The sequence below is a fragment of the Oncorhynchus clarkii genome, chromosome 3 (assembly GCF_045791955.1).
Source record: "Oncorhynchus clarkii lewisi isolate Uvic-CL-2024 chromosome 3, UVic_Ocla_1.0, whole genome shotgun sequence".
Classification (NCBI taxonomy): Eukaryota; Metazoa; Chordata; class Actinopteri; order Salmoniformes; family Salmonidae; genus Oncorhynchus; species Oncorhynchus clarkii.
In genome coordinates this window covers 89833675-89861030 of record NC_092149.1, presented here as the reverse complement: position 1 = coordinate 89861030, position 27356 = coordinate 89833675, and the positions used below count along the sequence as shown (strand labels likewise).

The window sequence follows — 27356 nt, the reverse complement described above, 5'->3', positions numbered from 1 at the left end:
GAGAGTAGCGGAGGTGTAGAGAGTAGCGGAGGTGTAGAGAGTAGCGGAGGTGTAGAGAGTAGCGGAGGTGTAGAGAGGAGTAGCGGAGGTGTAGAGAGGAGTAGCGGAGGTGTAGATTTTAGTAGCGGATGTGTAGGGAGTAGTAGCGGAGGTGTAGAGTAGCAGAGGTGTAGAGTAGCGGTGGTGTAGAGAGTAGCGGAGGTGTAGAGAGTAGCGGAGGTGTAGAGAGTAGCGGAGGTGTAGAGAGTAGCGGAGGTGTAGAGAGTAGTAGCGGAGGTGTAGAGTAGCGGAGGTGTAGAGAGTAGCGGTGGTGTAGAGAGTAGTAGCGGAGGTGTAGGGAGTAGTAGCGGAGGTGTAGAGTAGCGGAGGTGTAGAGAGTAGCGGTGGTGTAGAGAGTAGCGGTGGTGTAGAGAGTAGCGGAGGTGTAGAGAGTAGCGGAGGTGTAGGGAGTAGTAGCGGAGGTGTAGGGAGTAGTGGAGGTGTAGAGAGTAGTAGCGGAGGTGTAGGGAGTAGCGGAGGTGTAGAGAGTAGTAGCGGAGGTGTAGAGAGTAGTAGCGGAGGTGTAGAGTAGCGGTGGTGTAGAGAGTAGTAGCGGAGGTGTAGAGAGTAGCGGAGGTGTAGGGAGTAGCGGAGGTGTAGAGTAGCGGAGGTGTAGAGAGTAGCGGAGGTGTAGAGAGTAGCGGAGGTGTAGAGAAGCGGAGGTGTAGAGAGTAGCGGAGGTGTAGAGTAGCGGTGGTGTAGGGAGTAGCGGAGGTGTAGAGAGTAGCGGAGGTGTAGGGAGTAGTAGCGGAGGTGTAGAGAGTAGCGGAGGTGTAGAGTAGCGGAGATGTAGAGAGTAGCGGAGGTGTAGAGAGTAGCGGAGGTGTAGAGTAGCGGAGGTGTAGAGAGTAGCGGAGGTGTAGAGTAGCGGTGGTGTAGGGAGTAGCGGAGGTGTAGAGAGTAGCGGAGGTGTAGGGAGTAGTAGCGGAGGTGTAGAGTAGCGGAGGTGTAGAGAGTTGCGGAGGTGTAGAGAGTCGCGGAGGTGTTGGGAGTAGCGGAGGTGTAGGGAGTAGCGGAGGTGTAGAGAGTAGCGGAGGTGTAGGGAGTAGCGGAGGTGTAGGGAGTAGCGGAGGTGTAGGGAGTAGCGGAGGTGTAGGGAGTAGCGGTGGTGTAGAGAGTAGCGGAGGTGTAGGGAGTAGTAGCGGAGGTGTAGAGTAGCGGTGGTGTAGAGAGTAGTAGCGGAGGTGTAGAGAGTAGCGGAGGTGTAGCGAGTAGTAGCGGAGGTGTAGAGAGTAGCGGAGGTGTAGAGAGTAGCGGAGGTGTAGAGAGTAGCGGAGGTGTAGGGAGTAGCGGAGGTGTAGAGAGTAGCGGAGGTGTAGAGAGTAGCGGAGGTGTAGGGAGTAGCGGAGGTGTAGGGAGTAGCGGAGGTGTAGGGAGTAGCGGAGGTGTAGAGAGTAGCGGAGGTGTAGGGAGTAGTAGCGGAGGTGTAGAGTAGCGGTGGTGTAGAGAGTAGTAGCGGAGGTGTAGAGAGTAGCGGAGGTGTAGAGAGTAGCGGTGGTGTAGAGAGTAGCGGAGGTGTAGAGAGTAGCGGAGGTGTAGAGAGTAGCGGAGGTGTATAGAGTAGCGGAGGTGTAGAGAGGAGTAGCGGAGGTGTAGAGAGTAGTAGCGGAGGTGTAGGGAGTAGTAGCGGAGGTGTAGAGTAGCGGAGGTGTAGAGTAGCGGTGGTGTAGAGAGTAGCGGAGGTGTAGAGAGTAGCGGAGGTGTAGAGAGTAGCGGAGGTGTAGAGAGTAGTAGCGGAGGTGTAGAGTAGCGGAGGTGTAGAGAGTAGCGGTGGTGTAGAGAGTAGCGGTGGTGTAGAGAGTAGTAGCGGAGGTGTAGGGAGTAGTAGCGGAGGTGTAGAGTAGCGGAGGTGTAGAGAGTAGCGGTGGTGTAGAGAGTAGTGGTGGTGTAGAGAGTAGCGGAGGTGTAGAGAGTAGCGGAGGTGTAGGGAGTAGTAGCGGAGGTGTAGGGAGTAGTGGAGGTGTAGAGAGTAGTAGCGGAGGTGTAGGGAGTAGCGGAGGTGTAGAGAGTAGTAGCGGAGGTGTAGAGAGTAGTAGCGGAGGTGTAGAGAGTAGTAGCGGAGGTGTAGAGTAGTAGCGGAGGTGTAGAGAGTATTAGCGGAGGTGTAGAGAGTAGTAGCGGAGGTGTAGAGTAGCGGAGGTGTAGAGAGTAGCGGTGGTGTAGAGAGTAGCGGTGGTGTAGAGAGTAGTAGCGGAGGTGTAGGGAGTAGTAGCGGAGGTGTAGAGTAGCGGAGGTGTAGAGAGTAGCGGTGGTGTAGAGAGTAGCGGTGGTGTAGAGAGTAGCGGAGGTGTAGAGAGTAGCGGAGGTGTAGGGAGTAGTAGCGGAGGTGTAGAGAGTAGCGGAGGTGGAGCGAGTAGCGGAGGTGTAGGGAGTAGCGGAGGTGGAGCGAGTAGCGGAGGTGGAGCGAGTAGCGGAGGTGGAGCGAGTAGCGGAGGTGGAGAGAGTAGCGGAGGTGGAGCTGGAGGGAGTAGCGGGATGTGCCCAGTTTGACTGGAGCTTGGAGCGAGATTCCCAAAGGCTGGAGTGTCAGCCTTCTCATCCACTCCAATTTCTCTCCAGTAGCCCTCTATTCATGAGCTCAGGGCGTGCCCGGCCCAGCGTGCATCTGGAGTCTACTTGTGTCCTGCTAATAGCCAATTGCTTTAGCTACTGTAATGGAGTTCACAAAATATTTTCATAAAGAAACTGATAGAACACACAGGTGATAAATCAAGGTGACTTACAAAAGATGAGGACCAAGAGTAAGAGAGAGAGTATAGTGATGTAGTGTCCACAACTAAAGAATCATTATGGAATCTGAAAAGACACGTATCCTGAAAGAGAGAGAGGTGTACTTACTACGTGCACATGCTAACAGAAAGGAACGAGGTGGGTAGATAAGTGTTTGTAGCAAAGTATTTATAAACAAAAAATCTGATCTCTTAAAAGTTTTGTTAATTTTTGTTTTGTTATCTAGGCCTGGCATATTACCACGTTCAATAAGGAGCTTTACGTTTAGACTGAGTTATTCTGCCTAAAAACCTTGCGGCCTATCTATAGAAAAATAAAAAACAACTCTGCATCTCTGCCCAGCCTGGATAGGATGTTTCGCATCCCCAGTGGCTCAGCCTTGGCAGAGAGGATATTCTCCCCGGCTGTTCTTCTCTCCAGGCACCAACACATGAGCCGGAAGCCACTGGTCTTCTCTCCAGGCACCAACACATGAGCCGGAAGCCACTGGTCTTCTCTCCAGGCACCAACACATGAGCCGGAAGCCACTGGTCTTCTCTCCAGGCACCAACACATGAGCCGGAAGCCACTGGTCTTCTCTCCAGGCACCAACACATGAGCCGGAAGCCACTGGTCTTCTCTCCAGGGACCAACACATGAGCCGGAAGCCACTGGTCTTCTCTCCAGGGACCAACACATGAGCCGGAAGCCACTGGTCTTCTCTCCAGGCACCAACACATGAGCCTGAAGCCACTGACTGACCAAACTCCTGTTTCTAAAAATGAATTCTAAAAACAAATTCAAAGGCAATGATTTAATACAATGAAATGTTGTTTAAATGCTGAGTGCTTTATATCTCTACCAGCCTATTGTGTCGCACTTGCAAGCACTTGCAATTGCTTAACAATGTATTTCTTTGTCGGCTATAGCCTTGAAATGATTGAGATCATCTTCTTAGGCTCCCTGTCTGGCTCCTGACCTATTCAGAGTGTTAATATGCTGTTTAATATGACATATCACCTATTTGAAATTATGTTGCTTATTACATTCTCCTTTTCATGTTAATTCAAATACTTTTCATTCAAATCCATATGGTTTGGTTTCAATACTTAAAAACCAAATGGTAGGTTGGTGAACAAGCACTACTCCATGAGCGGTGAACAAGCACTACTCCATGAGCGGTGAACAAGCACTACTTCATGAGCGGTGAACAAGCACTACTCCATGAGCGGTGAACAAGCACTACTCCATGAGCGGTGAACAAGCACTACTCCATGAGCGGTGAACAAGCACTACTCCATGAGCGGTGAACAAGCACTACTCCATGAGCGGTGAACAAGCACTACTCCATGAGCGGTGAACAAGCACTACTCCATGAGCGGTGAACAAGCACTACTCCATGAGCGGTGAACAAGCACTACTCCATGAGCGGTGAACAAGCACTACCCCATGAGCGGTGAACAAGCACTACTCCATGAGCGGTGAACAAGCACTACTCCATGAGCGGTGAACAAGCACTACTCCATGAGCGACATCTGCTCTTCTTCTACAGATTTGGTTCAAGTGTCTTCAAGATAGTACAAATAAAGTAGGTGTTTATGTTTCATGAGGGGCAGGTAGACTATACCTCAATAGCTGCAGATTCAACTACCACTCAATGATCCAACTTTTGCATGTAAAACCCCACTTTAGGAACGTAATGCTAATCAGTAGCTGTGCGTGGGTAAAATCACTGGGGAAGCCAAGCCTGTATAAAAGCCATATTACAACCTATGTTGTGATAATTGCGTTGTTTGCTCTATAACCCATTGGTTCATTCACCACCGTGCTATACAATGAGACCATAACAACAAAGAGACAACAGTCTGGGGGAATCAATTCAGCTACACATTTGTTTCATCACAAAACCCGGAGAGAAAACATCTGTCCAGTGAAGTACACAAAGCAAATACTGCTTATAACAAACAGTTATATGACCTAAAGTATGGTCAAGTTAACGTTTCCGACAGTTTACTAAACAATTAGGTTGCGCCAGGACAACCCGCACCAACTCTGATTGGCTAATTATTGTCTAATTGTTTTATTAAGGTGCTGGTTTCAAACAATCAAACGCCACGGAGGAAACATGTCATACTCTTTTTGGCCAGACAGCATTAGATACATGGGTTACACATACTGAGACAGAGGGGCGCTGTTTCCCTCGCCCTGATGATTTCTCCAGTGAGATTCAGCCACTTGTGAATTGACAGAATTAAGAGACAAAATATACATTATTTTATTGAGGTTTTATTGGTCAAGTATTTTGGGAAGCCTGGCTTCCCATGGCGTCGTTGAACACACATCACCGATGCCAAGGTGCCAGAGGTCAACAGAGACATTAACATCGGGTTGAGCAGGTTGTGTATTTTACACATATATTTGACAAATATACTGTATCTACATATCTTTTATTTATTTATATATTTGAGAAATACATTTTATTGAAATATATTCCACTCATGACTCGCCTGCCGTCAAACACTTTCCGCGGTGTTGATCTGCATCATCATCTCTTGTTATAGTAGTAGAATCTAATTTGATTTCAATAACGTACTCTCTGTCTCTCTTCAATCCATCCTCTTTATCTGATACACTGAGGCAGTTAGTGCCTAAAGAGCAGGATTTGGACGGTGGTATAAACACCAGTCTGGCTCTGTAATTTGGAGTTACGTAATAACAGCTGATCTTCTTACATCTACAGAATAACTAAACCAGTCGGTCTGTAATTCTCTTCTGGCTTATGTTCCAAATGGCACCCTATTCCCTATTCTAGTGCACTACTTAGCACCCTATTCCCTATCTAGTGCACTACTTAGCACCCTATTCCCTATATAGTGCACTACTTAGCACCCTATTCCCTATCTAGTGCACCACTTAGCACCCTATTCCCTATCTAGTGCACTACTTAGCACCCTATTCCCTATCTAGTGCACCACTTAGCACCCTATTCCCTATATAGTGCACTACTTAGCACCCTATTCCCTATCTAGTGCACTACTTAGCACCCTATTCCCTATCTAGTGCACTACTTTTGACCACTAGATAGGGAATAGGGTGTTATTTGGAACGCAGGCCTCTGCTCCGTCAGACCAGACCACATGCTGCAGCTTTTCTTTTCTACACTGGTACCAGGCACAGTAACTATAACCACACACCATTATAGGGTCACAGCACATAGCAACAGTAGCCTATACTAAAAGGGTTCAATTTAATTTGACCTGGATTTATTAACAAGGAAGTTCCATTGAGGTCAGAATTAGTCCTTCTTTCCCAATGGAGACCTGGAGAAGGGAATAACATAGTTAGGTCTACAGTGTTTTTCCTTATGTCGTCTAGCCATTCATTCACCATGTGATAACAATGGTTAACATCTGGCTAACTGGTCAATATGGTTGTTTCATCTTTAATGATTGTCTGCTGTTTCCATATATAGTTATTTTGACCAGGGACTCCAGGACTATACACTCCAGGACTATACACTCCAGGACTATACACTCCAGGACTATACACTCCAGGGACTATACACTCCAGGACTATACACTCCAGGGACTATACACTCCAGGACTATACACTCCAGGGACTATACACTCCAGGGACCATACACTCCAGGACTATACACTCCAGGGACTATACACTCCAGGGACCATACACTCCAGGGACTATACACTCCAGGGACTATACACTCCAGGGACCATACACTCCAGGGACTATACACTCCAGGGACTATACACTCTCCAGGCAGGACTATACACTCCAGGGACTATACACTCCAGGACTATACACTCCAGGCAGGACTATACACTCCAGGGACTATACACTCCAGGGACTATACACTCTCCTCCAGGCAGGACTATACACTCCAGGGACTATACACTCCAGGGACTATACACTCCAGGACTATACACTCCAGGTAGGACTATACACTCCAGGGACTATACACTCCAGGGACTATACACTCCAGGCAGGACTATACACTCCAGGGACTATACACTCCAGGGACTATACACTCCAGGACTATACACTCCAGGACTATACACTCCAGGACTATACACTCCAGGGACTATACACTCCACTATACACTCCAGGGGACTATACACTCCAGGACTATACACTCCAGGGACACACTCCAGGACTATACACTCCAGGACTATACACTCCAGGGGACTATACACTCCAGGCAGGACTATACACTCCAGGACTATACACTCCAGGGACTATACACTCCACTATACACTCCAGGACTATACACTCCAGGGACTATACACTCCAGGGACTATACACTCCAGGACTATACACTCTATAGAAAAAACAGGAGGACTATACACTCCAGGGACTATACACTCCAGGACTATACACTCCAGGCAGGACTATACACTCCAGGCAGGACTATACACTCCAGGGACTATACTATACACTCCAGGCAGGACTATACACTCCAGGCAGGACTATACACTCCAGGGACTAGGACTATACACTCCTAGGGACTATACACTCCAGGGACTATACACTCCAGGACTATACACTCCAGGGACTTACACTCCAGACTATACACTCCAGGAGGGTTCTTCTGCCGTCGCCGTAGGAGAACCCTTTTGGGTTTCAGCTTGAACCCATTTGGTATCCATGGAAAAAGGTTCTACATGGATCCCTAAAGATTTCTACCTGGAACCAAAAAGGTTTCTACTCGGAACCAAAAAGGGTTCTTCAAAGGGTTCTCCTATGAGGACAGCCGAAGAACCCTTTTAGGTTCTACATAGCACCTTTTTTTCTAAGAGTGTAGGCCTCTATATAGGGAATAGGGTGCCATTTGGGACACATCTGAAGTGTTATCTTCAGCCTCATGTTTTTATGTTAACCTCTAGTTAAATCCGATCTGTGCCCTACATGCACAGAGATATCCCAGCAGTGGCCAGTTAGACTCTGGCTGCGGTGGATTGCAGCCTTTATTTTAGGCTCCTGACCGATTCTATTTTTTATGCTGACCTCAACTGGTCTCCTCCATCATTTCCTATGACGCGGCTTCTGGACATCCATTTGGATCCAGATTTCTAGGTCAACGTGTTGGCAGTTCTGGACGTTCTGCTCACTCCGGACCTCTGAAATCCATTACCTCATTTTCGCCAGCATGTCAAACTGTGCAACTAGAGGCAAACAAAACTCTTGATCACCTTTACTCCACACACAGAAATGCATACAACGCCTACAAAACAGGAAGTACCAGTGACGTGCTCAATACGGAAGTGGTCTGATGAAGCGGATGCTAAGCTACTGTTTCGCTATGTTCCGCGGTTCATCCGATAACATTGAGGAGTTTACCACATCAGTCACCGGCTTCATTAATACAGTGATTCGTCGACGTCTAACTAAATGCCTTCAATGCCTCTTCTTCGTGTGATCTCGCTCTCCGTGGCCGCTGACCGTTAGCACCCTAGGATCGAATCTAATAATAAATAATAATAATTTTTTGTTCCATTGGATGCGTCTCAATCCACCGATGTTGCACTTCCACATCTGCGTTGAAAGGTGGCAGAGCAGTGTTTGTCAAACCATGAGACATCCCGAAAATCGGTCTTCTCGAACAGTTTGACCTGCAAACTAATGTGACCCCACTGTGGAAAGGGTGGATTCCTGAAATATGAAGGTAGTTTTGTGCCTACAATACTTTAAGACAGCGCTACAGGGAGACAGGACGGACAGCTGATCGTCCTCGCAGTACAGGATGGCAACAACAACTGCCCGAGTTACACCAAGAACGCACTATCCCTCCATCAGTGCTCAGACTGTCCGCAATAGGCTGAGAGAGGCTGGACTGACGGCGTGTAGGCCTGTTGTAAGGCAGGTACTCACCAGACATCACCGGCAGCAACGTCGCCTATGGGCACAAACCCACCGTCACTGGACCAGACAGGACTGGCAAAAAGTGCTCTTCACTGACGAGTTGCGGTTTTGTCTCACCAGGGGTGATGGTCGGATTCGCGTTTATCGTCAAAGGAATGAGCATTACACTGAGGCCTGTACTCTGGAGCGGTATCGATTTGGAGGTGGAGGGTCCTTCATGGTCTGGGGTGAGCATTACACTGAGGCCTGTACTCTGGAGCGGGATCGATTTGGAGGTGGAGGGTCCGTCATGGTCTGGGGTGAGCATTTTGTCACTGTAGGCAATCTCAACGCTGTGCATTACAGGGAAGACATCCTCCTCCCTCATGTGGTACCTTTCCTGCAGGCTCACCCTGACATGACCCTCCAGCATGACAATGCCACCCGCCATACAGCTCTTTCTGTGTGTGATTTCCTGCAAGACATTAATGTCAGTGTTCTGCCATAGCCAGCGAAGAGCCCGGACCTCAATCCCATTGAGCACGTCTGGGACCTGTTGGATCAGAGGGTGAGGGCTAGGGCCATTCCCCCCAGAAATGGGTGCCTTGGTGGAAGAGTGGGGTAACATCTCACAGCAATAACATGGAAAGCTGGTGCAGTCCATGAAGAGGAGATGTACTGCAGTACTTAATGCAGCTGGTGGCCACACCAGATACTGACTGTTACTTTTGATTTTGACCCCCTCCCCTCTTTGTTCAGGGACACATTATTCAATTTCTGTTAGTCACATGTCTGTGGAACTTGTTCAGTTTATGTCTCAGTTGTTAAATCTTGTTATGTTCATACAAATATTTACACAAGTTAAGTTTGCTGAAAATAAAAAATATTTTTTTGATGAGTTTATATACACTACCAGTCAAATGTTTGGACACAACTACTCATTCAAGGGGTTTTCTTTATTTTCTACATTGTAGAATAATAGTGAAGACATCAAAACTATGAAATAACACATAAATGGAATCATGTAATAACCAAAAAATATTAAACAAATCAAAATATATTTTATGCTTGAGATTCTTCAAAGAAGCCACACTTTGCCTTGATGACGGCTTTACACGTAAGCATTTGACAAATACAATGTAATTTGATTTAGTTTGCTTTCAGACAATGGAACAGAGTATTATCTTGTTTCTATATTAACCTCTAGTCTGCTTCTAGACAATGGAACAGAGTATTATCATGTACCTTATCGTGTACCTCAGCCTTCCTCTCCCTGTCCCAGACACACATTGGCTCGCACACTCACACACATACCCAGCCCTCTCCTAATGTACAGCCTCTACTCCCCGTCCAAGCCTCCCGTCCCTGGTGAGTTTCTGGAGCTACATTTAGCTGTGTTCCATTAAAGAGAAAATAACCTTGATCTTTCTTTAATGGAACAGGTTTTTAGACCAGAGTGCTGCTGGCTGAATGATCCATCGCTTTTTCTCTGTCTCTAATGGGGTGTGATGATCACAATGAAAAACACAAAGTAGAGATCTGCAGGGGATTGATTTCTTCATCCCGCTCCTGCCCTCACTAGCGGCTTTTCATACTGCACCCAGCACTCACCGGCTGGCAATCTGTCTGACTCATGCCCGCTTTTACAAGAACTGGTCCCGAAACCAACTGCAGTCCCACAATGTTATTTTAGGTATGTGACGCAGCTCACTTGCCAGCCATTGTCCCAGCCCTATAGGCAATATCAAATGTGCAAAAACTGACTTTCAACGTGGCACCGGCAAATTCCTGCCCTGCTAGAGCTGCTCCGGTCAACTTTAAGTGCTGTTATTGTGAAGTGGAAACATCTAGGAGCAACAACAGCTCAGCCGCGAAGTGGTAGGCCACACAAGCTCACAGAACGGGACCACCGAGTGGTAGGCCACACAAGCTCACAGAACTGGACCGCCGAGTGGTAGACCACACAACCTCACAGAACGGGACCGCCGAGTGGTAGGCCACACAACCTCACAGAACGGGACCGCCGAGTGGTAGGCCACACAACCTCACAGAACGGGACCGCCGAGTGGTAGGCCACACAACCTCACAGAACGGGACCGCCGAGTGGTAGGCCACACAACCTCACAGAACGGGACCGCCGAGTGGTAGGCCACACAAGCTCACAGAACGGGACCGCCGAGTGGTAGGCCACACAAGCTCACAGAACGGGACCGCCGAGTGGTAGGCCACACAAGCTCACAGAACGGGACTGCCGAGTGGTAGGCCACACAAGCTCACAGAACGGGACCGCCGAGTGGTAGGCCACACAACCTCACAGAACGGGACCACCGAGTGGTAGGCCACACAACCTCACAGAACGGGACCACCGAGTGGTAGGCCACACAACCTCACAGAACGGGACCACCGAGTGGTAGGCCACACAACCTCACAGAAGGGACCACCGAGTGGTAGGCCACACAACCTCACAGAACGGGACCGCCGAGTGGTAGGCCACACAACCTCACAGAACGGGACCGCCGAGTGGTAGACCACACAAGCTCACAGAACGGGACCACCGAGTGGTAGACCACACAACCTCACAGAACGGGACCACCGAGTGGTAGGCCACACAACCTCACAGAACGGGACCGCCGAGTGGTAGGCCACACAACCTCACAGAACGGGACCGCCGAGTGGTAGGCCACACAAGCTCACAGAACGGGACCACCGAGTGGTAGGCCACACAACCTCACAGAACGGGACCGCCGAGTGGTAGGCCACACAACCTCACAGAACGGGACCACCGAGTGGTAGGCCACACAACCTCACAGAACGGGACCGCCGAGTGGTAGGCCACACAACCTCACAGAACGGGACCACCGAGTGGTAGGCCACACAACCTCACAGAACGGGACCACCGAGTGGTAGGCCACACAACCTCACAGAACGGGACCACCGAGTGGTAGACCACACAACCTCACAGTACGGGACCACCGAGTGGTAGACCACACAACCTCACAGAACGGGACCACCGAGTGGTAGGCCACACAACCTCACAGAACGGGACCGCCGAGTGGTAGGCCACACAACCTCACAGAACGGGACCGCCGAGTGGTAGGCCACACAACCTCACAGAACGGGACCACCGAGTGGTAGGCCACACAAGCTCACAGAACGGGACCACCGAGTGGTAGGCCACACAAGCTCACAGAACGGGACCGCCGAGTGGTAAAGATCATCTAAAGTGTAAAGATCCTCTTTCCTCGGTTGCATCACTCACTACCGAGTTCCAAACTGCCTCTGGAAGCAACGTCAGCACAATAACTGTTCGTCGGGAGCTTCATGAAATGGGTTTCCATGGCAGAGCAGCTGCACACAAACCTAAGATTACCGTGCACAAAGCCAAGCGTCGGCTGGAATGGTGTCTACACCCAGCCCTGTCCTGGTGATGACTCTGTCTACACCCAGCCCTGTCCTGGTGATGACTCTGACTCTGTCTACACCCAGCCCTGTCCTGGTGATGACTCTGACTACACCCAGCCCTGTCCTGGTGATGACTCTGTCTACACCCAGCCCTGTCCTGGTGATGACTCTAACTCTGTCTACACCCAGCCCTGTCCTGGTGATGGCTCTGACTACACCCAGCCCTGTCCTGGTGATGACTCTGTCTACACCCAGCCCTGTCCTGGTGATGACTCTGACTCTGACTACACCCAGCCCTGTCCTGGTGATGACTCTGTCTACACCCAGCCCTGTCCTGGTGATGACTCTGACTCTGTCTACACCCAGCCCTGTCCTGGTGATGACTCTGACTCTGTCTACACCCAGCCCTGTCCTGGTGATGACTCTGACTCTGACTACACCCAGCCCTGTCCTGGTGATGACTCTGACTCTGACTACACCCAGCCCTGTCCTGGTGATGACTCTGACTACACCCAGCCCTGTCCGGGTGATGACTCTGACTACACCCAGCCCTGTCCTGGTGATGACTCTGTCTACACCCAGCCCTGTCCTGGTGATGACTCTGACTCTGTCTACACCCAGCCCTGTCCTGGTGATGACTCTGACTCTGTCTACACCCAGCCCTGTCCTGGTGATGACTCTGACTACACCCAGCCCTGTCCTGGTGATGACTCTGTCTACACCCAGCCCTGTCCTGGTGATGACTCTGACTCTGTCTACACCCAGCCTTGTCCTGGTGATGACTCTGACTCTGTCTACACCCAGCCCTGTCCTGGTGATGACTCTGACTCTGTCTACACCCAGCCCTGTCTTGGTGATGACTGTGACTACACCAACAATGAGAACCTTGTGTAGAGGTAGGGAGTGTTGAGGTTAGGGCCTTGGGTCTAGTGTTTAGGGTTTAGGATTATTTATATTCTCCATTTTATGCCTTGTTGGACTAACAACTCTCTTTCCACCTCACTACCCCACTGAACGCGGGCGCCTGGGTGACTCATACTGTTTGGCCAGGCTGGGATGAGAACCAGTTTCAGTGGTCAGCTAGTGGAGAGGACACATTCGGCTGTAGACAGACAGTCCCTAGCGTGCTCCAACATCAACAGGAAGTGACTAGTGATTCCTGTTATTGCAGGTCTTCTCTCCTCGCTTTCCAACCATCTATTCCTCCTATTGCGTCCTGCTACAGATCCCTGTCTCCTCACTGTGACATGGCTGGGAGGTCAGTCACTCTGCCACATTAACAGAGAGGGGGTGTGACCAGGGTGGGGGTGTGACCAGGGTGGGGGTGTGACCAGGGTGGGGGTGTGACCAGGGTAGGGGTGTGACCAGGGTGGGGGTGTGACCAGGGTGGGGGTGTGACCAGGGTGGGGGTGTGACCAGGGTGGGGTGTGACCAGGGTGGGGTGTGACCAGGGTGGGGTGTGACCAGGGTGGGGATGTGACCAGGGTGGGGGGTGACCAGGGTGGGGGTGTGACCAGGGTGGGGATGTGACCAGGGTGGGGGGTGACCAGGGTGGGGGTGTGAGCAAGGTGGGGGTGTGACCAGGGTGGGGGTGTGACCAGGGTGGGGTGGGGGTGTGACCAGGGTGGGGGTGTGACCAGGGTGGGGGTGTGAGCAGTGTGGGGGTATGAGCAGGATGGGGTGGGGGTGTGGGCAGGGTGTGAGCAGGGTGGGCGTGTGACCAGGGTGGGGGTGTGAGCAGGATGGGGGCGTGAGCAGGATGGGGGTGTGACCAGGGTGGGGTGGGGGTGTGGGCAGTGTGGGGGTGTGAGCAGGGTGGGGGTGGGCAGGACGGGGGTGTGAGCAGGATGGGGGTGTGAGCAAGGTGGGGTGTGAGCAGGGTGGGGGTGTGAGCAGGGTGGGGTGGGGGTGTGAGCAGGGTGGGGTGTGAGCAGGGTGGGGTGGGGGTGTGAGCAGGGTGGGGGTGTGAGCAAGGTGGGGTGTGAGCAGAGTGGGGTGGGGGTGTGAGCAGGGTGGGGTGTGAGCAGAGTGGGGTGGGGGTGTGAGCAGGGTGGGGTGTGAGCAGGGTGGGGGTGTGAGCAAGGTGGGGTGTGAGCAGGGTGGGGTGGGGGTGTGAGCAGGGTGGGGTGGGGGTGTGAGCAGAGTGGGGGTGTGAGCAGGGTGGGGGTGTGAGCAGGATGGGGGTGTGAGCAAGGTGGGGTGTGAGCAGGGTGGGGTGGGGGTGTGAGCAGGGTGGGGGTGTGGGCAGGATGGGGGTGTGAGCAAGGTGGGGTGTGAGCAGGGTGGGGTGTGAGCAGGGTGGGCATGTGAGCAGGGTGGGGTGTGAGCAGGGTGGGGGTGTGAGCAGGGTGGGGGTGTGAGCAGGGTGGGGGTGTGAGCAGGGTGGGGTGTGAGCAGGGTGGGGTGTTAGCGGAGTGGAGGTGTGAGCAGGGTGGGGTGTGACTAGGGTGGGGGTGTTAGCGGGGTGGGGGTGTGAGCAGGGTGGGGGTGAGCAGGGTGGGGGTGTTAGCGGGGTGGGAGTGTTAGCGGGGTCGGGGTGTTAGCGGGGTGGGGGTGTTAGCGGGGTGGGGGTGTGAGCAGACAGACTAATGACTGTGTAGCAGCAGGATGGGAGGACAGACAGACAGACAGACAGACAGACAGACAGACAGACAGACAGACAGACAGACAGTTGGATCAGATGATGGGCAGACAGACAGACAGACAGAGAGTTGGCTCAGATGGATGGGCAGACAGACAGACAGACAGAGAGAGAGAGAGAGAGTTGGCTCAGATGATGGGCAGACAGACAGACAGTTGGCTCAGATGATGGGCAGACAGACAGACAGACAGTTGGCTCAGATGATGGGCAGACAGACAGACAGACAGTTGGCTCAGATGTTGGGCAGACAGACAGTTGGCTCAGATGATGGGCAGACAGTTGGCTCAGATGATGGACAGACAGACAGGCAGACAGTTGGCTCAGATGATGGGCAGACAGACAGTTGGCTCAGATGATGGGCAGACAGACAGACAGAGGCTGACTCAGTAACTAGTCCAGTTAACCCTCTGTTGGCAGCAACTTTGAAAATGATCTCCATCTTCCCAGCTAATGTGTTCTGTCTGAATGAAGTGTTATTCTGTTTCCCCTCTGAGTGGCCCTTCAGTTGACACAGATTCATGTTGCATCTTGTGTTTAGCCAGAGGCATCAGGTTCTAGTAGCGTGCTCCCACATGATGCTTTTATTCTGTTGTTATGAGTCATGCTGTCTCTCTATCTGTTGTGTTTCAAGGGGCCCCTCATTTTGGGTTGTTGTTGGGTTGTGTTGCAGACAGTATTTAGCTACAGTCTCATGTTGTCTATCTGTATGTTGTGTTTCAGGGGGCCCTTGTCTGGCTGCGGGACAAAGATCAGCTCCTTCCTGCTACTGTCAGCTCCTGTTACCACGACGACGGATCCCTGGTCCTCACCACCAACTATGAGAAGGTAAGAGGGACAAACGACCTAAACTACCTAATGGGACAAACTAAACTACCTACTGGGACAAACCAAACGACCTAAACTAATTACTGAGACAAACCGAACGAGCTAAACTACCTACTGGGACAAATCAAACGACCTAAACTACCTACTGGGACAAACCAAACGACCTAAACTACCTACTGGGACAAATCAAACGACCTAAACTACCTACTGGGACAAACCAAACAACTTAAACTACCTACTGCGACCATTCCAAACTACCTAAACTACCTACAAGGACAAACCAAACGACATAAACTACCTACTGGGACAAACCAAACTACCTACTGGGACAAACCAAACGACCTAAACTATCTACTGGGACCATCCAAACGACCATAACTACCTACTGGGACCATCCACTGTCTGAGCGAAATTAATGTTTTCTTAGGCAAATTAAATTAGCCTGGAATCGAACCAGGGTCTGTAGTGATGCCTCTACCAATGAGATGCAGTGCCTTAGACTGCTGAGCCAAACATGCCAAACCCTCTTCCTCTAGGCCAAGTATGTCAAGCTAATTTTACCCTGGGGTCCGCATTCAGCCTTCAACGAGGTCCGGAGAGCCGCACTGAAAACATGTTGCCTCAACTTCAAAATAGGGCTGTAACGGCTGTAACGGTCATGGAATCTTGGTAAATTGGCCAAATTACCGCGGTCACCGTAATAACACCCCTGACTGCATAGAAATAGAATGACTAGATTGGGGTCCCCATTCAACTCATTAATATTTATAACTCTATATAACTGTCTTAATGTTGCTGGACCCACTAATGGGGATCCATAATAAACCCCAGGAAGAGTAGCTGCTGCCTTGGCAGGAACTAATGGGGATCCATAATAAACCCCAGGAAGAGTAGCTGCTGCCTTGGCAGGAACTAATGGGGATCCATAATAAACCCCAGGAAGAGTAGCTGCTGCCTTGGCATGAACTAATGGGGATCCATAATAAACCCCAGGAAGAGTAGCTGCTGCCTTGGCAGGAACTAATGGGAATCCATAATAAACCCCAGGAAGAGTAGCTGCTGCCTTGGCAGGAACTAATGGGGATCCATAATAAACCCCAGGAATAGTAGCTGCTGCCTTGGCAGGAACTAATGGGGATCCATAATAAACCCCAGGAAGAGTAGCTGCAGCCTTGGCAGGAACTAATGGGGATCCATAATAAACCCCAGGAAGAGTAGCTGCTGCCTTGGCAGGAACTAATGGGGATCCATAATAAACCCCAGGAAGAGTAGCTGCTGCCTTGGCAGGAACTAATGGGGATCCATAATAAACCCCAGGAAGAGTAGCTGCTGCCTTGGCAGGAACTAATGGGGATCCATAATAAACCCCAGGAAGAGTAGCTGCTGCCTTGGCAGGAACTAATGGGGATCCATAATAAACCCCAGGAAGAGTAGCTGCTGCCTTGGCAGGAACTGGATCCATAATAAACCCCAGGAAGATTAGCTGCTGCCTTGGCAGGAACTGGATCCATAATAAACCCCAGGAAGAGTAGCTGCTGCCTTGCCAGGAACTAATGGGGATCCATAATAAACCCCATGAAGAGTAGCTGCTGCCTTGGCAGGAACTGGATCCATAATAAACCCCAGGAAGATTAGCTGCTGCCTTGGCAGGAACTGGATCCATAATAAACCCCAGGAAGAGTAGCTGCTGCCTTGGCAGGAACTGGATCCATATTAAACCCCAGGAAGAGTAGCTGCTGCCTTGGCAGGAACTGGATCCATAATAAACCCCAGGAAGAGTAGCTACTTCCTTGGCTGGAACTGGATCCATAATAAACTCCAGGAAGATTAGCTGCTGCCTTGGCAGGAACTGGATCCATAATAAACCCCAGGAAGATTAGCTGGTAGGAACTGGATCCATAATAAACCCCAGGAAGATTAGCTGCTGCCTTGGCAGGAACTGGATCCATAATAAACCCCAGGAAGATTAGCTGCTGCCTTGGCAGGAACTGGATCCATAATAAACCCCAGGAAGAGTAGCTGCTGCCTTGGCAGGAACTGGATCCATAATAAACCCCAGGAAGAGTAGCTGCTGCCTTGGCAGGAACTAGATCCATAATAAACCCCAGGAAGAGTAGCTGTTGCCTTGGCAGGAACTGGATCCATAATAAACCCCAGGAAGAGTAGCTGCTGCCTTGGCAGGAACTAATGGGGATCCATAATAAACCCCAGTAAGAGTAGCTGCTGCCTTGGCAGGAACTAAATGGGGATCCATAATAAACCCCAGTAAGAGTAGCTGCTGCCTTGGCATGAACTAATGGGGATCCATAATAAACCCCAGGAAGAGTAGCTGCTGACTTGCCAGGAACTAATGGGGATACAAATAAAATACACAAGATGGTGTAATGGGTGGACTGGCGACCACAACCTTCTTAACCCACAAAGTCATGAACCAAACCCATTTACAAAACTCTAACTTTATCCCTAACCTTATGCCTAACCTAACCTTAAATTAAGACCCAAAAACTGTGGAATCTGGCTTTGTGGCTGTAGAATCTGACTTTGTGTTTGTAGAATCTGACATTGTGGCTGTTGAATCTGACGTTGTGACTGTGGAATCTGACTTTGTGGCTGTTGAATCTGACTTTGTGTTAGTAGAATCTGACTTTGTGGCTGTAGAATCTGACTTTGTGGCTGTAGAATCTGACTTTGTGGCTGTGGAATCTGACTTTGTGGCTGTGGAATCTGACTTTGTGGCTGTGGAATCTGACTTTGTGGCTGTGGAATCTGACTTTGTGGCTGTGGAATCTGACTTTGTGGCTGTGGAATCTTACTTTGTGACTGTGGAATCTGACTTTGTGGCTGTAGAATCTGACTTTGTGGCTGTAGATCTACCTCATCCCCACATTGTTTTATTTACTTTGCTGCTCTTTTGCACACTAGTATCTCTACTTGCACATCATCATCTGCTCATTTATCACTCACATTTATCACACACTCAATTTTTCGCTCCTATGGCCTATTTATTGCCTACCTCCTTATGCCTTTTCAACACACTGTATATAGACTTTCTTTTTTCTACTGTGTCATTGACTTGTTTGTTGTGTTATTGGCTTGTTTATTGATTACTCCACGTGTGTTGTTGTCTGTGTCACACTGCTTTGCTTTATCTTGGCCAGGTCGCAGTTGGAAATGAGAAAGTGTTGTGTTATTGGCTTGTTTATTGATTATTCCATGTGTAATCTGTGTTGTCTGTGTCACACTGCTTTGCTTTATCTTGGCCAGGTCACAGTTGGAAATCTGAAAGTGTTGTGTTATTGGCTTGTTTATTGATTATTCCATGTGTAATCTGTGTTGTCTGTTCACACTGCTTTGTTTTATCTTGGCCAGGTCACAGTTGGAAATGAGAAAGTGTTCGCAACTGGCTACCTGGTTAAATAAAGGTGATCTGGCCTACCTGGTTAAATAAAGGTGAAATAACATTTAAAAAAAAAAAAATCTGTTCAGGTCCGGTCTGGTTTGATCTGTTCAGGTCTGGTCTGGATTGATCTGTTCAGGTCTGGTCTGTTTTGATCTGTTCAGGTCTGGTCTGGATTGATCTGTTCAGGTCTGGTCTGGATTGATCTGTTCAGGTCTGGTCTGGATTGATCTGTTCTGGTCTGGTCTGGATTGATCTGTTCAGGTCTGGTCTGGATTGATCTGTTCAGGTCTGGTCTGGTTTGATCTGTTCAGGTCCGGTCTGGTTTGATCTGTTCAGGTCTTGTCTGGATTGATCTGTTCAGGTCCGGTCTGGTTTGATCTGTTCAGGTCTGGTCTGGTTTGGTCCGGTCTGGTTTGATCTGTTCCGGTCTGGTTTGGTTTGGTCTGGTTTGGTCTGGTTTTATCTGTTCAGGTCTGGTCTGGTTTGGTCTGGTCTGGTTTGGACTGGTTTGGTCTTTTCTGGTCTTGTTTGGTCTGGTTTGGTGCCCTGGTTTGGTTTGGTTTGGTCTGGTTTGGTCTGGTCTGGTTTGGTCTGGTCTGGTCTGGTCAGGTTTGTTCTATTCTGTTCTGGTCTGGTCTTGGACTGATGTTGCATTAGGTGCTGGCTGTCCTGTATGTCGTTCCTTGTTCCTAGACAGTACATTCTAATCCAAAGGCCCTAGGTTACCCCTAGAGCCCAAAAGTACATTACATCTGCCCTGTCCCCATTCATAGGCTCTGTCACCCAGCTGTCCTCCTCACCCGTACCCCAGGCTTCATGCTATTTCTGGAGGCCTCTGCTGTGCTGTTCTGAGGCTGGATCTAAATGTGGACAACATGTGTGTTCTAGTGGCAGCTAGCTCTGTTGAAGTTTCTTCAAAAGGTCACAGCTCAACTCTCAGCATGGCTGGAGTCTATCATCTTTACATTATCTCTCCAACAGGCTGGGAATACACAGCCGTTCTCACTGAAGACATGATAATGATTTTATACAGGGTCAGTGTGCAGTGAGATGTACTGTAAATCTGAGGAGTCCAAGAGAACGCCCTGTGGAGAAACATGTTTTAGTCTCTGCACTGTATACATCTCTCATGACAGAGACCGTTGTTTTCTCATGTCCAGAAAGACTGCTGATTTCTCTGTGTGTATATAGGAGAGTCACCTTCCCAATTTCAATAAGCATTTCTCTACGGCTGGCCATGCTTTCCACTTGGCAACCCCTACCCCGGTCAACTGCCCGGCACCCTCCACAGCAACCCGCCAAAGCCCCTACCATTTCGCCTTTACCCAAATCCAGATAGCTGATGTTCTGAAAGAGCTGCAAAATCTGGAACCCTACAAATCAGCCGGGCTAGACAATCTGGACCCTCTCTTTCTAAAATTATCTGCCAAAATTGTTGCAACCCCTATTACTAGCCTGTTCAACCTCTCTTTCTGAGATTCCCAAAGATTGGAAAGCTGCCACGGTCATCCCCCTCTTCAAAGGGGGTGACACTCTAGACCCAAACTGCTACAGACCTATATCTATCCTACCCTGTCTTTCTAAGGTCTTCGAAAGCCAAGTTAACAAACAGATTACTGACCATTTCGATTCCCACCATACCTTCTCCGCTATGCAATCTGGCTTCAGAGCTGGTCATGGGTGCACCTCAGCCACGCTCAAGGTTCTAAACAACATCATAACCGCCATCGATAAGAGACATTACTGTGCAGCCGTATTCATCGACCTGGCCAAGGCTTTCGACTCTGTCAATCACTACATTCTTATTGGCAGACTCGACAGCCTTGGTTTCTCAAATGATTGCCTCGCCTGGTTTACCAACTACTTCTCTGATAGAGTTCAGTGTGTCAAATCGGACGGACTGTTGTCCGGACCTCTGACAGTCTCTATGGGGGTGCCACGGGGTTCAATTCTCGGGCCGACTCTCTTTTCTGTATACATCAATGATGTTGATCTTGCTGCTGGTGATTCTCTGATCCACCTCTACGCAGACGACACCATTCTGTATACATCTGGCCCTTCTTTGGACACTGTGTTAACTAACCTCCAAACGAGCTTCAATGCCATATAACTCTCCTTCCGTGGCCTCCAACTGCTCTTAAACACTAGTAAAACTAAATGCACGCTATTCAACCAATCACTGCCCGCTGCTGCCCGCCCGTCCAGCATCACTACTCTGGACGGCTCTGACTTAGAATACGTGGACAACTACAAATACCTGGGTTTCTGGTTAGACTGTAAACTCTCCTTCCAGACTCATATTAAGCATCTCCAATCCAAAATGAAATCTAGAATCGGCTTCCTATATCGCAACAAAGCATCCTTCACTCATGCTGCCAAACATTCCCTCGTAAAACTGACCATCCTACCGATCCTCGACTTCGGTGATGTCATCTATAAAATAGCCTCCAATACTCAACAAACTCAATGAATACACAGTGCCATCCGTTTTGTCACCAAAGCCCCATACACTACCCACCATTGCGACCTGTACAGTTTACTTGTTCAACGCTCTAACCACCTGATTACATTGCACTCCACGAGGAGACTGCCTGTTACGCGAATGCAGTAAGAGGCCAAGGTAAGTTGCCAGCTAGCATTAAACGTATCTTATAAAAATCAATCAATCATAATCACTAGTTAACTACACATGGTTGATGATATTACTAGTTTATCTAGCGTGTCCTGCGTTGCATATAATCAATGCTGTGCGTATTCGCAAAAAAGGACTGTCTTGCTCCAATGTGTACCTAACCATAAACATCAATGCCTTTCTTAAAATCAATACACAAGTATATATCGGCCGATTAATCGGTATCGGCTTTTTTGGTCCTCCAATAATCGGTATCGGCGTTGAAAAATCATAATAGGTCGACCTCTAAATGTTTGACATACGTACAACTAAGAATATTTCTTCATACATTTGAAACAAGTACTAGTTGTGGCCGCAACCGGACTAGCTTGTGTACAACTTTTGGAGGAATGCATTGCTTGACTGTCGTGAAAGTGAACGCAGCTCACAAACTGCAAACGATTCGTTCTGGAGTTAAGAGTTTGTTGAGCAGAGGCCGTGTATGACTTGGTTCTAGAAAGCTGTGTCCATCATAACATTCAATAATCAATTAGTTTAATTAATTATTGCACCGTGTGATCAATTATCAGCTCTAAACATGGATTTTTCTTCTTTATGCTGCCTGCAGCGCGATCCATTTTCCCTGGTGCACATTATAGACAGTTGGTGGAGCAGGAGCATGTGGAGTCACTGAGACAGAGGAGCTCGTATTAGTCCTGCTGTAGAATTCATTATAGACAGTTGGTGGAGCAGGAGCATGTGGAGTCACTGAGACAGAGGAGCTCGTATTAGTCCTGCTGTAGAATTCATTATAGACAGTTGGTGGAGCGGGAGCATGTGGAGTCACTGAGACAGAGGAGCTCGTATTAGTCCTGCTGTAGAATTCATTATAGACAGTTGGTGGAGCGGGAGCATGTGGAGTCACTGAGACAGAGGAGCTCGTATTAGTCCTGCTGTAGAATTCATTATAGACAGTTGGTGGAGCAGGAGCATGTGGAGTCACGGAGACAGAGGAGCTCGTATTAGTCCTGCTGTAGAATTCATTATAGACAGTTGGTGGAGCAGGAGCATGTGGAGTCACTGAGACAGAGGAGCTCGTATTAGTCCTGCTGTAGAATTCATTATAGACAGTTGGTGGAGCAGGGCAGCATGTGGAGTCACTGAGACAGAGGAGCTCGTATTAGTCCTGCTGTAGAATTCATTATAGACAGTTGGTGGAGCAGGAGCATGTGGAGTCACTGAGACAGAGGAGCTCGTATTAGTCCTGCTGTAGAATTCATTATAGACAGTTGGTGGAGCAGGAGCATGTGGAGTCACTGAGACAGAGGAGCTCGTATTAGTCCTGCTGTAGAATTCATTATAGACAGTTGGTGGAGCAGGAGCATGTGGAGTCACTGAGACAGAGGAGCTCGTATTAGTCCTGCTGTAGAATTCATTATAGACAGTTGGTGGAGCAGGAGCATGTGGAGTCACTGAGACAGAGGAGCTCGTATTAGTCCTGCTGTAGAATTCATTATAGACAGTTGGTGGAGCAGGAGCATGTGGAGTCACTGAGACAGAGGAGCTCGTATTAGTCCTGCTGTAGAATTCATTATAGACAGTTGGTGGAGCGGGAGCATGTGGAGTCACTGAGACAGAGGAGCTCGTATTAGTCCTGCTGTAGAATTCATTATAGACAGTTGGTGGAGCAGGAGCATGTGGAGTCACTGAGACAGAGGAGCTCGTATTAGTCCTGCTGTAGAATTCATTATAGACAGTTGGTGGAGCAGGAGCATGTGGAGTCACTGAGACAGAGGAGCCTGCGTATTCATTATAGACAGTCTGACTGAGACAGAGGAGCTCGTAGAAATTCATTATAGACAGTTGGTGGAGCAGGAGCATGTGGAGTCACTGAGACAGAGGAGCTCGTATTAGTCCTGCTGTAGAATTCATTATAGACAGTTGGTGGAGCAGGAGCATGTGGAGTCACTGAGACAGAGGAGCTCGTATTAGTCCTGCTGTAGAATTCATTATAGACAGTTGGTGGAGCAGGAGCATGTGGAGTCACTGAGACAGAGGAGCTCGTATTAGTCCTGCTGTAGAATTCATTATAGACAGTTGGTGGAGCAGGAGCATGTGGAGTCACTGAGACAGAGGAGCTCGTATTAGTCCTGCTGTAGAATTCATTATAGACAGTTGGTGGAGCAGGAGCATGTGGAGTCACTGAGACAGAGGAGCTCGTATTAGTCCTGCTGTAGAATTCATTATAGACAGTTGGTGGAGCAGGAGCATGTGGAGTCACTGAGACAGAGGAGCTCGTATTAGTCCTGCTGTAGAATTCATTATAGACAGTTGGTGGAGCAGGAGCATGTGGAGTCACTGAGACAGAGGAGCTCGTATTAGTCCTGCTGTAGAATTCATTATAGACAGTTGGTGGAGCAGGAGCATGTGGAGTCACTGAGACAGAGGAGCTCGTATTAGTCCTGCTGTAGAATTCATTATAGACAGTTGGTGGAGCAGGAGCATGTGGAGTCACTGAGACAGAGGAGCTCGTATTAGTCCTGCTGTAGAATTCATTATAGACAGTTGGTGGAGCAGGAGCATGTGGAGTCACTGAGACAGAGGAGCTCCTGCTGTAGAATTCATTATAGACAGTTGGTGGAGCCATGTGGAGTCACTGTCGTATTAGTCCTGCTGTAGAATTCATTATAGACAGTTGGTGGAGCAGGAGCATGTGGAGTCACTGAGACAGAGGAGCTCGTATTAGTCCTGCTGTAGAATTCATTATAGACAGTTGGTGGAGCAGGAGCATGTGGAGTCACTGAGACAGAGGAGCTCGTATTAGTCCTGCTGTAGAATTCATTATAGACAGTTGGTGGAGCAGGAGCATGTGGAGTCACTGAGACAGAGGAGCTCGTATTAGTCCTGCTGTAGAATTCATTATAGACAGTTGGTGGAGCAGGAGCATGTGGAGTCACTGAGACAGAGGAGCTCGTATTAGTCCTGCTGTAGAATTCATTATAGACAGTTGGTGGAGCAGGAGCATGTGGAGTCACTGAGACAGAGGAGCTCGTATTAGTCCTGCTGTAGAATTCATTATAGACAGTTGGTGGAGCAGGAGCATGTGGAGTCACTGAGACAGAGGAGCTCGTATTAGTCCTGCTGTAGAATTCATTATAGACAGTTGGTGGAGCGCAGGAGCATGTGGAGTCACTGAGACAGAGGAGCTCGTATTAGTCCTGCTGTAGAATTCATTATAGACAGTTGGTGGAGCAGGAGCATGTGGAGTCACTGAGACAGAGGAGCTCGTATTAGTCCTGCTGTAGAATTCATTATAGACAGTTGGTGGAGCAGGAGCATGTGGAGTCACTGAGACAGAGGAGCTCGTATTAGTCCTGCTGTAGAATTCATTATAGACAGTTGGTGGAGCAGGAGCATGTGGAGTCACTGAGACAGAGGAGCTCGTATTAGTCCTGCTGTAGAATTCATTATAGACAGTTGGTGGAGCAGGAGCATGTGGAGTCACTGAGACAGAGGAGCTCGTATTAGTCCTGCTGTAGAATTCATTATAGACAGTTGGTGGAGCAGGAGTCACTGAGACAGAGGAGCTCGTATTAGTCCTGCTGTAGAATTCATTATAGACAGTTGGTGGAGCACATGTGGAGTCAGCTCGTATTAGTCCTGCTGTAGAATTCATTATAGACAGTTGGTGGAGCAGGAGCATGTGGAGTCACTGAGACAGAGGAGCTCGTATTAGTCCTGCTGTAGAATTCATTATAGACAGTTGGTGGAGCAGGAGCATGTGGAGTCACTGAGACAGAGGAGCTCGTATTAGTCCTGCTGTAGAATTCATTATAGACAGTTGGTGGAGCAGGAGCATGTGGAGTCACTGAGACAGAGGAGCTCGTATTAGTCCTGCTGTAGAATTCATTATAGACAGTTGGTGGAGCAGGAGCATGTGGAGTCACTGAGACAGAGGAGCTCGTATTAGTCCTGCTGTAGAATTCATTATAGACAGTTGGTGGAGCAGGAGCATGTGGAGTCACTGAGACAGAGGAGCTCGTATTAGTCCTGCTGTAGAATTCATTATAGACAGTTGGTGGAGCAGGAGCATGTGGAGTCACTGAGACAGAGGAGCTCGTATTAGTCCTGCTGTAGAATTCATTATAGACAGTTGGTGGAGCGGAGCATGTGGAGTCACTGAGACAGAGGAGCTCGTATTAGTCCTGCTGTAGAATTCATTATAGACAGTTGGTGGAGCAGGAGCATGTGGAGTCACTGAGACAGAGGAGCTCGTATTAGTCCTGCTGTAGAATTCATTATAGACAGTTGGTGGAGCAGGAGCATGTGGAGTCACTGAGACAGAGGAGCTCGTATTAGTCCTGCTGTAGAATTCATTATAGACAGTTGGTGGAGCAGGAGCATGTGGAGTCACTGAGACAGAGGAGCTCGTATTAGTCCTGCTGTAGAATTCATTATAGACAGTTGGTGGAGCAGGAGCATGTGGAGTCACTGAGACAGAGGAGCTCGTATTAGTCCTGCTGTAGAATTCATTATAGACAGTTGGTGGAGCGGGAGCATGTGGAGTCACTGAGACAGAGGAGCTCGTATTAGTCCTGCTGTAGAATTCATTATAGACAGTTGGTGGAGCAGGAGCATGTGGAGTCACTGAGACAGAGGAGCTCGTATTAGTCCTGCTGTAGAATTCATTATAGACAGTTGGTGGAGCGGGAGCATGTGGAGTCACTGAGACAGAGGAGCTCGTATTAGTCCTGCTGTAGAATTCATTATAGACAGTTGGTGGAGCGGGAGCATGTGGAGTCACTGAGACAGAGGAGCTCGTATTAGTCCTGCTGTAGAATTCATTATAGACAGTTGGTGGAGCAGGAGCATGTGGAGTCACTGAGACAGAGGAGCTCGTATTAGTCCTGCTGTAGAATTCATTATAGACAGTTGGTGGAGCAGGAGCATGTGGAGTCACTGAGACAGAGGAGCTCGTATTAGTCCTGCTGTAGAATTCATTATAGACAGTTGGTGGAGCAGGAGCATGTGGAGTCACAGTTGAGACAGAGGAGCTCGTATTAGTCCTGCTGTAGAATTCATTATAGACAGTTGGTGGAGCGGGAGCATGTGGAGTCACTGAGACAGAGGAGCTCGTATTAGTCCTGCTGTAGAATTCATTATAGACAGTTGGTGGAGCAGGAGCATGTGGAGTCACTGAGACAGAGGAGCTCGTATTAGTCCTGCTGTAGAATTCATTATAGACAGTTGGTGGAGCAGGAGCATGTGGAGTCACTGAGACAGAGGAGCTCGTATTAGTCCTGCTGTAGAATTCATTATAGACAGTTGGTGGAGCGGGAGCATGTGGAGTCACTGAGACAGAGGAGCTCGTATTAGTCCTGCTGTAGAATTCATTATAGACAGTTGGTGGAGCAGGAGCATGTGGAGTCACTGGAGACATTAGTCCTGCTGTAGAATTCATTATAGACAGTTGGTGGAGCAGGAGCATGTGGAGTCACTGAGACAGAGGAGCTATTAGTCCTGCTGTAGAATTCATTATAGACAGTTGGTGGAGCAGGAGCATGTGGAGTCACTGAGACAGAGGAGCTCGTATTAGTCCTGCTGTAGAATTCATTATAGACAGTTGGTGGAGCAGGAGCATGTGGAGTCACTGAGACAGAGGAGCTCGTATTAGTCCTGCTGTAGAATTCATTATAGACAGTTGGTGGAGCGGGAGCATGTGGAGTCACTGAGACAGAGGAGCTCGTATTAGTCCTGCTGTAGAATTCATTATAGACAGTTGGTGGAGCAGGAGCATGTGGAGTCACTGAGACAGAGGAGCTCGTATTAGTCCTGCTGTAGAATTCATTATAGACAGTTGGTGGAGCAGGAGC

At 49.1% G+C, this 27356-nt stretch overlaps 1 protein-coding gene across 1 annotated transcript in view; it reads left to right on the top strand.

The window, feature by feature from the left end:
- LOC139405547 (unconventional myosin-X-like) overlaps positions 1-27356 on the top strand; it is a 252096-nt gene that overhangs the window by 60726 nt on the left and 164014 nt on the right. Inside the window, exon 2 of the mRNA XM_071147963.1 lies at positions 15368-15472. Within this exon, the coding sequence (XP_071004064.1) occupies positions 15368-15472 (105 nt within the window). The remainder of the gene's footprint in view (positions 1-15367; positions 15473-27356) is intronic.